The sequence below is a fragment of the Eucalyptus grandis genome, chromosome 8 (genome assembly GCF_016545825.1).
Source record: "Eucalyptus grandis isolate ANBG69807.140 chromosome 8, ASM1654582v1, whole genome shotgun sequence".
NCBI classification, from domain to species: Eukaryota; Viridiplantae; Streptophyta; class Magnoliopsida; order Myrtales; family Myrtaceae; genus Eucalyptus; species Eucalyptus grandis.
This window is the reverse complement of record NC_052619.1, coordinates 52,378,619-52,389,118: the sequence shown is the minus strand read 5'-3', so window position 1 is coordinate 52,389,118 and position 10,500 is coordinate 52,378,619. Positions and strand designations below refer to the sequence as shown.

General features: G+C 40.8%; 1 protein-coding gene across 1 annotated transcript; it reads right to left on the bottom strand.

The window, feature by feature from the left end:
* Window positions 1–3,685: 3,685 nt before the first annotated feature.
* On the bottom strand, window positions 3,686–7,872 carry LOC104414956 (probable 1-deoxy-D-xylulose-5-phosphate synthase, chloroplastic). Its single transcript, XM_010026188.3, has 10 exons — window positions 7,316–7,872; window positions 6,909–7,043; window positions 6,641–6,805; window positions 6,371–6,521; window positions 5,720–5,991; window positions 5,349–5,622; window positions 4,927–5,234; window positions 4,557–4,838; window positions 4,146–4,430; window positions 3,686–3,997 (listed from the first exon to the last, which is right to left on the bottom strand). Exons 1-10 carry the CDS (start codon window positions 7,451–7,453, stop codon window positions 3,848–3,850), a joined length of 2,160 nt encoding a protein of 719 aa, XP_010024490.2. The 5' UTR covers window positions 7,454–7,872; the 3' UTR covers window positions 3,686–3,847.
* Window positions 7,873–10,500: the final 2,628 nt, after the last annotated feature.

Below are 10,500 nucleotides of genomic sequence, written 5' to 3'. Positions count from 1 at the left end.
CAAGGTACAGCTTCAACTCATCCTATGCAAACTAGACTACGATCTGGAATTGTTAAAGCCAATCCTAAATATGCATGTCTCTGTTGAGTATAAGGTTCTGTTGAACCAAAATCGCAAAGTCTGCCTTAGCGACCGAGGATGGTATCAAGCAATGCAAGAAGAAATGGATGCCTTATATCGAATCAAACACAGGGAATTAGTTCCTCGAGATGATCACATGAATATAATCGGGTGCAAATGGGTGTTCAAGACAAAACTTGCACCTCGATGGAAGTTTGGATAGACTCAAAGCTAGGCTTGTAGCCAAAGGCTTCCATCAAGAAGAAGGTCTTGATTTCACGTAAACCTTCAGCCCCAGTGAAACATGCAACAATTCGAATAATCTTATCGGTAGCTATGATGAAACAATGGAAAATTCATCAATTAGATGTCAAAAATGCTTTCTTACATGGACACTTAAGTGAAACAAAGTGTATATGGAGCAGCCTCCGGGGTTTAAAGATTCACAACAGCCTCACCATGTTTGTCTCCTTCGAAGATCTCTTTATGGACTTCGTCAAGCTCCTCGAGCCTGGTTTGATAGGTTCAGCAGCTTCTTGCTCGAATTTGGTTTTTTCTGTAGCTCTACTGATCCTTCTCTATTCATCCTGCATACTGAAACAACCACTCTTCTATTATTACTGTATGTAGATGATATCATTCTCACTGGAAGTTCACCTCAAATGATTTCTACTCTTATTACTTCACTGAGTACTCATTTTCATATGAAGGATCTAGGTTCTCTACACTATTTTCTTGGCATTGAAGCTACACGAACCTCAGATTACCTATTCCTTTGTCAAACCAAATATGCTTTAGATCTTCTCACCAGAGCTCATATGATAAACTCCAAACCTCTTTCAACTCCTCTTTCACTAAAACCATCTATTTTAATCAATGATTCTCTACCTTTGCATAATCCTACTGAGTACAGAAGCCTAGTTGGAGGTTTGCAATACCTCACCTTAACCAGACCAGACATTGCTTATGCCACAAATATACTTTGCCAACGAATGCAGCAACCTACAATTGCATATTTCAACAGATTAAAAAGAGTCTTACGATATATAAAGGGCACTATCAAGCTTGGCTTATTTCTTCACTCTCACAGTGCAATGCACCTCTATGGTTACTCTGACTCAGATTGGGCTGGTTGTGTAGAAACCAGAAGATCAACAACTGGTTTCTGTATATACATTGGATCCAATCTTATATCCTGGGCAGCAAAGAAACAACCTACCGTGAGCAGATCCTCCATTGAAGCTGAATACCGTGCTCTTGCATCAGCCACTGCCGATCTTACATGGGTCAGTTTTGTACTACGTGATATAGGTTGTTTTCTTAAGCCTCCTATCCAATTGTTCTGTGATAATAAGTCAGCAATTTCTCTTACCCTGAATCCTATCTTGCACGCTCGAACCAAACATATTGAAGTAGATTTTCACTTCGTTCGAGAAAAAGTCTCCTCAGGATCATTGCATGTCAGATACATTCCAAGTTCATATCAATTAGCTGACATTTTTACAAAACCACTGACAAGCAGAGCACATTCTTATATGCGAACCAAATTGGGAATCAGTATTCTCTCCATTCCCAATTTGAGGGGGGATGTTAGAGGAATTAAACAGGTATTGAAAGATCAGAAGAGCATAAAAGTCAGTGACAGTAGAAAAGCCAAACTTGAAGAAGCAACTGGAACAGAGGAAGCTGAAACAGAGGAAGGTTGTGAGATTGGTGATCCAATTAAACCGATGAGCGGCGATCCATGACAGCGGGAGCTGGCGATCCGTGACAGCAAAACCTGAAACACGAAGGTGTCAAGCAAATTAAAGGAGCTGCACAGTCAGAAGAAATGCACGTGTGATTTTCATATTATTCTGTTGTAACAATTCTATAACAGAAAATAGTTGAGCTCGTCATTTAGTATAAAAGGAAAAGAGAGAACGAGAGAAGAAGTAGCGAGAGTTCATTGTTAGTTTTCTGTCACTGGTTTTTCTTGATTCATTCGGAGCTTTCTCTCCATCTTCTGTATCATGAACTTGAAGTTCTGAAGAAGAGATATATCAGAAGCTGAGGTATTCTCATTGATTGTTCAAGATCTTGTTCTGTATTCAATTTCTTCTCGGGATCCCTCGTATTAAGGATTCTAGGCTTCCTAGATTCACGACGAATGATGAGGATTTGGAATTTAATCTCTAAGAACTTACTTCTCGTCAATAATCACTTTATCCTTGCCAAAAAACTGCTTGCTTTCTACCACTTGGAAATGGTGACATAATCTAGAATGCCAAAAAAATTTATTAAAAAAAGAAGAAGACCTAAATTGGATTTGATTGCAACTTCACACTGCCAACACTAACTTCAATCTATCTTTCCACCTAAAAAAAGTAGGATCAACTTACATAGACTCTATCATTCAAGTATCATTGATTGATATCAATATAATAGGATTTATTTTTTCGAGATATTATTTTCTCTTTCGCAAAAGTCAATGCTTGATTGCCCAAAACCCCAAAGCCTGCCACATAGCATCATCATCCTCATTTGGGTCCGCCACAAATTTTTTCTTTGAATTCAATAGGTGCTTTGTCATAGCAACATATCTATCCTAGGCCCAAAAAGAAGGAAAAAAGTTGCTCCAACCTATCATGTATAGCCATGATCTCTCAGTTTTCCACCCAACTGAAAAACCTAACAGAAAGCTCCAACTTTCCGACTTACCTTTAATCTATATACCTTACCAGAAAATCCGTCACGCAGATCTCTCTTTCCTCTTTCACACCGGCCACAAGTCCCAATCAAAGTAATCCCGACCAACGTGCCCAAATTGATTGGACACAAAGGAGTCCAAGTGTCTGTATGCAGATGCAAGTCTCACTCGTTGCTCCACTAAAACTCCCGACCAACATGCCCAAATTGATTGGACACAAAGGAGTCCAAGTGTCCGTATGCAGATGCAAGTCTCACTTGTTGCTCCACTATAACTCTGTCTGTCTGTCTCTCTCTCTCTCTCTCTGCGCCATTAGACATCCTCTAATGGCTGACAAAAGCATGCACCAGGCCACAACCAAGCATTCAAGCCATGTAGTACCGACCTTCATTTTTCAATGCTATCCATGACGTTCTTTATCCTTTTCTTATGAATCCGTACAATGCTGGCCCATTAGCAGAGATGATTTCCAATGTTTGTCAAACAGAGAAGATAATCTCTTTGTATTTTCTGACTAGCATAATAGGCGTGATAAGATCATAAGAATCACTATCATAATGGGAGTCATTATTGCATTCTTTTCTAGTCGGATAACCCTCCTAGGAAATCATCTTATGGGATATGCCAATGAAGAAAGCAATGTCTTAACAATTCCTTTTTTTCAATGATATTTCTCAGTTGATTGCAATGTGGAATGAGCCCAAAAGGAAAAACTGAAGATGGTACCAATGTAATCTTGTTGGGAAGAGATTGGATCTTCCTCAGCTTTCATTTGAACAGAATCAGCATACTGCCTCAGGCAGTGAAACCAGTAGATCCATCAGGAGTCAAGAATGAGCAGAAGAGGCTAATTGAATATCAAGGATCAACGTTCTTATTTATCTTTCCTTTTATTATCTGTCTTTCCTTTATTCTTCACTTTTTTCCCCTAGTGTATATGGTGATGCTCTTCTTATAAATAATGAATCGCCCACATTGCAACAATAAGAGCACTACAGATCGACAAATGACTTGTGACAAGCTATACTGTTATTGTTGTAGCATCCTGTTTGTACATGGTGTGAGAGAATAAAAAAAGGAGCCTGTGGGAGAATTCTTTTATGTCATGATTTCCAAAGCTTCCCTTGTTTTTCCTACTACGTTGAATACAGTAGCTGCGATATGTGCTGGGGTCAGACCGGCTTGAGCTATTTGGTCGGCAGGCGATCCATGGTCAATGTAGCGATCGGGCAGAACAAGAGGCCTCCACTGCAAAAATGTCCACATGTGATTTAGGAAAGTACAGGAAAAGGAAGAAACAGCCGCCAGAATATCTGGTGGTTCCAGACAACTTTAAACATAACCCAACTCAGCCAAAGTTCTGCAAGATTTTTTCCTGAAGTTGTAGCATCCATACCTTTACTGTGCCGTCAAGAAGGCCATCAAGGGCCAGGAACTGAGCGACGTGAGACCCGAACCCTCCTATTGAACCTTCTTCGACTGTGATCAAAACCTCATGCGATTTTGCAAGGCTTCGGATAAGAGCATGATCCAAAGGTTTGCAGAAGCGTGCATCAGCAACTGTTATTTTGAAGCCATGGGTTTCAATCAATGCAGCCGCAGCTAAGCAGCCCTGCACCGCTGTTCCGTAGCCCAAGAGCGCCACTCTCTCTCCTTCTAAAAGTATCCTTCCCTTTCCAATCTGTGAGTGAAATTTTTTTGGAGAGTGATCAAAATAGAAATCAATCCAGGATGGAATGCCAATTTTTTTCAGCTTATTTAGGGATATGCTCTTCTTCTTTTTTTCACAAAATTGGCAAGAAGATACCTCAAGTGGTGTGCCTTTGTTTCCTGGTGGCAGCGGAACGCCAACTCCATTTCCTCGTGGGTATCTGAAACAACTTGGTCTGTCGTCGATGGCGGCAGCAGTAGCCACCATGTGGAAAAGCTCTGCCTCGTCCGCAGGAGCCATCACCACCATATTAGGGAGGCATGCCATAAAAGTGACATCAAAAGCACCGCAGTGTGTAGGGCCATCAGCTCCGACCAGTCCTGCTCGATCCATCGCGAATCTAACAGGCAACTTCTGCAGATCAACATCATGCACAACCTGTTGCATGGGGAACAATACACTCTCAAGACAAAAAAAGGGGGAAAAGGATAAGATTGCGCAAAGAAGTCAAAGCAGTGGGGCTTGCCTGGTCATAAGCCCTCTGCAAGAAAGACGAGTAGATTGCACAGAAAGGTTTAATGCCTTCACACGCTAGACCAGCAGCAAAAGTGACGGCATGTTGTTCTGCAATCCCAACATCAAAACATCTGGTTGGGAAGCGGCGAAGGAAGAGATTTAACCCCGTGCCCCCTCCCATCGCAGCATGAATAGCAACAATATCTTTATCCGCTTCCGCTTCTGCAATTAAAGCCTCGGCAAAGTATGTAGTGTAAGACTGCGTGGCTGGGCTTGATTTGAACTGCTTTCCAGTTGCAGGATCAAATTTAACCACACCTGCAATGATGAAGCTGATAACTAATTGGGCACAAATTTTTTATTCTTAAGGGCGTAAAAATAAATGCGTGAAATAAACTCTCATAAATTCCTTAATTCAATTTAGATCCTTACCATGGTACTTATCTGCAGCTTTTTCAGCGTAAGGGTATCCTCGACCTTTCTCAGTGACAACATGGATCAGAACTGGACCAGTTGTTTTGGTACTCTTTACCTCTTTGAGAATCGAAACTAGATCATCAATGTTATGGCCATCAACAGGACCAATATAATAGAGCCCAAGCTCTTCGAACAGGGTGGATCCAGATCCACTGATCATCCCTCGAGCGTATTCATCAACTTTTGCAGCCAGTTCGTGCATAGGTCCCCCAATTTGCTTGGTAACACCCTATAATCACAAGGATGGGGATTTTACTAAAATTTATGTCCAGAACAGAACAGCAGAAAATGAAAGTCCCGAACCATAAGGGCAATCAGTACCCTACCTTTGCGACTTCTCTAAGTTCTCTAAGAGGCCTGTTAGATTGTAATCTACTCAGAGCACTGCTCAACGCTCCTACAGGAGGTATAGGTCCATCAAGATTAGCAGTGGGCAATGAGACCTGTTTGTTGTCGTTGAGAATGACAATCATATCAGAGTCCAAATACCCAGCATTGTTCATGGCTTCATAAGCTTGACCTGCAGTCATGGCACCATCGCCAATGACAGCAACCACATTATTTTTCCTTCCCTTTAGATCCCTTCCAACAGCCATACCTGTTTCTCGGGAAAAAAAGAAAATCCTCTATTAGAACATAACAAAGATTGAATCTATTTGACATGGAAGTCAAGCATATAGTGAAGTCCTGCAGACCGGTCTGATGTAAGATCAAGTGACACAACTTGGTAACTTATAATCATATCAAGAAGAAATTGTTCTTATGTTGAATAATGAAGCACATAGAAAAGTGCAACTCCAGCATGGTATTTTACAGACCGACAATGATATAAACAAAACCAAATCTTCATTTCTTATTCAAAAGATGTAAAGTTTTGCAGTTAAACCCTGATTCACGTGCTTGTGGTGAGTTTTGCTACTCTTAAAAAATACTGCACCTTAGGATTATGTACTTGATAGAGGCATAAAGAGAATTACCCAACCCAGCAGAGATAGTTGTAGAACTATGACCAGTGCCAAAGCAATCGTATTCACTCTCCGAGCGCTTTGTGAACCCTGCCAACCCATTAGTCTGCCTAATCGTTTGCATTTTGTCTCTCCTCCCAGTCAGAATCTTATGTGGGTAAGACTGCATATAGATACCACACAATCAAAAAGCAATTACCATCAAGCTGATCATAAATTTCAGTGATGCGGAATTTAATCCCAAAGAGGCTGAAACGAGAGAAAAGAAAGCATCTTCGACACCTGATGGCCGACATCCCAAAGGATCCTGTCTTGAGGAGCATTGAAGACATAATGAAGAGCCACGGTGAGCTCGACGACACCCAGGCTCGAGCCCAAGTGGCCGCCAGTCTTGGAAACGTTGAATATGACATCGGAACGAAGCTCGTCCGCTAGCTGCTTCAGCTCCTACACCGATTATTACATCCCAAGCAAATTCCGGATTAGAGCTCCACTAGCAATGATGAGCTTGCTCCATGGATAGAATATGTATTACGACGTTAGTATGTACCTTGATGGCTAGATTTTTCATGTGAAGAGGATAGTTTACGGTGTCCAATAGAGGTGTTGGTGGCCTCTTGGAGTAATACTCTCCGCTCTCAGACAGTGATGCATAAACCCCACCAGGTCGTTTTCTCACCTGGACCTAAACCAGAGAAAAAGACCCAGTTTTTGCCCGAATCATTCCCAGGAAAAAAACAAGCTGAAATTGACAGTAGCACCAAAAACCACATATGCAAAACAAGGGCCGCCGAAGCATTTATAATGAACGTTAGCTTAGCAAGGGCTTAAATGGAAAGGTATGAGAGATTGGAAGACGAAAAATCATCACCGCAAGTTTTGCAAGCCACGACTTTCGCTTCCTCAATCTCTAAGCTAAGAAATAACAAAGCAGCAGACAAATAGCGGTAGAAAAACCTGAGCGAGGCTGTGCTGGGATTGCACCAGCAGATCTGAGCCCCCCACGAAATGAGAAGAGAGAGAGGCATTCCTCTGAGCATCCGAAGCTGTGGCCCGGTTGATATGGGCCGGGAACGAGAATGCGCAGAGTGCCATATCTCCCGATGCACCCGCGGACCGATGGAAGCCAACAGCTTAAAAAGGGGCCACAGAGCAAAGAAGCGAAAAGCAGAGGACTCCAAGAACCGGGAATTTGTACCGCCGGAGCTCCAAGAAACAGAGACCCAGAATAGGAAACGACCAACCCGGATTCCCCGGCAACACGGAAAAACGAGTAAGCCAAAAAGATGAAAGTGGGTATTGGAATGAATGATCGAGTGAACGACCGGTCGACCCTTTACTCTGTATTCGCCACCACTTGAATTGGCGCTAGTAGTGGCAGAGTCGGTTTCCAAATTAGACTGTCTTTGCGGTCGATAGAGACTCCACCAAGCGAGAGCGAGAGAGAGAGAGAGAGGTTAATAGTGAATGCTTAGAGTTGCTATAGTGAATGCTTACTGGTAAGCTTCTTTAATCCTGAGCCTTGCTCCTTCATTGCTTCTTGCATATTTAAAGAAGCCACTACTGCTCTTCAAAGTCAAGCGACGTGGGGACTATGGCCTCACGCGTGGGCTGCTTCCTGTTCATTGGGCCACGTGGACGGAAATCACCAACGGATCAGATAGACATTTCCATCTCCTTGGATTGGGGATGTCAATGCACTGTATCTGTCGTGGGTGTTTCTTGACCGGTGTACCTTTACCAAGATGAGAACGCCAATCCGCGTTAACTCCCTAGCCATGACAAAATTTCTATTTTTTTAATTATTTATTTCTCTATTCTCTAAAATCGATTTGGAACTTATGTCTGTTTGATAGCGTAATTTTATTTATCTATTTTTTATTTAAAAAGAAAAAATTGGAACGGAAATTGGAAACTAAAATTTTTAACTTTTCAATTTCTAAAACAAAAATGAGAAAATTAAAATTCTTTTCATCGTTCTCTTTCATTACTGCTCATTACCCATTTGTTGCTAGTGAGGTGTCAGACGACTGTTGCCAACCACCTATCGTTGGTCACTGGCTTGTCGAACGTCGACCGACCATCACTAGTTGTCGAATGACAGCCGCCCGCCATTGTACATTGGCCATTGGATGCCAACCACAACCCCCTCTAGAAATAGAAAGTTTATTCTATTATAAAACAAATTTTCATTCCAAAAATAGATTTTTTGAGTTATTATCAAACGTGTTTCTTTTTTCAGAAACCCGTCCATGGAATAAAAATTGATTTCTATTTCAGAAATTTTTATCACGCACACCCTTAATAGTCATGTCCAGTGCCTGGTTTGAGTTTCTCTTTGAGGCATGCTTGTATAGATGGACTATTACTTTTTTATATCTTTTAAAGGAATAATATCATAAAAAGCCTCAAATTTGGACACCTATGACACATTGATTTTAAATTGATCTTTTTATTACAAAAAATCTCAAACTAATACATCTGTGATAAATTAACTAAAAACTCTAATCTTGTATATTTGCAACAAATTTATCCTCCATTAGTTTCGATTAAATTAAATCAATATCACAAAAAACTATAAACCAGTGCACCTATAACAAAATTGAGGGTAAATGTTCACCCGTTAATTATCACGTGTCATTCAACTCAATATTTTCACAATAAAATATAACATAACTAACGAATATTAAATTTATTACAGGTGTGCCATTTAGAGCCTTAAATGTGTCGCATGTGTATTACTTTGAGGCTTTTCATGATATTAGTTTATTTTTGAAACCCTTGAAACTTTGGCTAGCTATAAATTTTGGCACGTGAATGACATGTACAATGTTTTCATAATGTTTTCCCCCAAAATTTAGCCACCATATTAAACTCTTAACAGACAAGCAGATGTGAGGATCATGCGGAGAACCGTCCCGAACATTTCGCGAATAATATATTCCTGTGTTTCTCTTCCTCCTATGTCAGTATGCCGAAAAAGACCACGAGATTCATTCTTTACTTGCCTAGAGACCTCGTGATTTATGCGAACGATTGCGGTGCCATCAGCTGGTATGCTTTTCTCCCACAATGGCCAGAATGGCCAGAAAAGAGAGACAGAATTTCAGATGGCGGGACGAAGAAGCAGCATTAATAACGACAAGTGATCGTACATGTCTATCTTCAAAATTTTGACGTGTGCGTCGCGTCGAGATGGGCGGAAGTGAAATGACACCTGACGTTCGCAGCTAAGAAGCGGCTAGGAAACTTTCCCTGCGGATGTTGACGATCCGATTCCAGAACGCACTCGAAAGTTTCCAAGATGGATGATAATCTTATGCTCTCAAGTGTCTCTACTTTCAGTATTTACGCTATGATATCGCCTGTAAGAAGGTCATAAAATATGCACTTTCACGGAACTCGACCCCTAGAAAGAAAATCATACGTCGAAGCACCCTAAAGAAAAATAGTTCCATCTTTTAAGTAAAACTATGATGATAGTTTTATCTTTTAAGTGAAACTGCGACATCCCTCATTAAGTCACTTAGGGTGTAAATAGGTATTTTCTCGAGAGGTTACCCATTTTGATAATGCTCCAGCCTAAGCTAACTTAATTTTGGAGTTTCAAAGCAAAGCTCGTTGTTATGTCAAAAGTAGCTTATAGAGTTAATTCTAGTTTTTACATATATATTCCAAAATAGCTCTCTCATTATTCAATGCACAATTTGATTCATTTCTGCCCCTTTCACTATCCTACTTGCTAGGAGTCGCTCACTATTCAGGCCCTCTCTAGCCTTGGCGATAAATTCGCATCCTCATTGAAATGGTTTGTTATAGAAAATTTACATGAAGCAATGACTAGGGGTATGCAAAAAAATAGGAACCGCCTAGAACTAAATCGGACCGGACTGCCCAAGAATTGATGGCTTCTAAGGGAACAAATTCAGTTCTTGATTCCAATTTGTTGGAACCGATAGGTACCGATCTAGTTCTCTATTCCAAGTGTAGAACCACCCACCCATCCACCCAGATCAGATTGATAAGATATAAAATATATTTAATTTTTAATTTAAAAAAAAAATGCAAAGCTTTCAACAGAGAGAGAGAGAGAGAGAGAGAGAGAGAGAGAGAGAGATTTTAATACACAAATTAATATCAAC

Bases quoted from the DNA above. Each gene is read 5' to 3' on its own strand.
- LOC104414956 (XM_010026188.3), bottom strand. From the start codon at position 7,453: ATGGCACTCTGCGCATTCTCGTTCCCGGCCCATATCAACCGGGCCACA. The intron at 5,235-5,348 runs GTAAGGATCTAA...TCATCATTGCAG, and splicing joins AGCTGCAGATAAGTACCATG to GTGTGGTTAAATTTGATCCT. The intron at 4,431-4,556 runs GTATCTTCTTGC...TTTCACTCACAG, and splicing joins ACAAAGGCACACCACTTGAG to ATTGGAAAGGGAAGGATACT.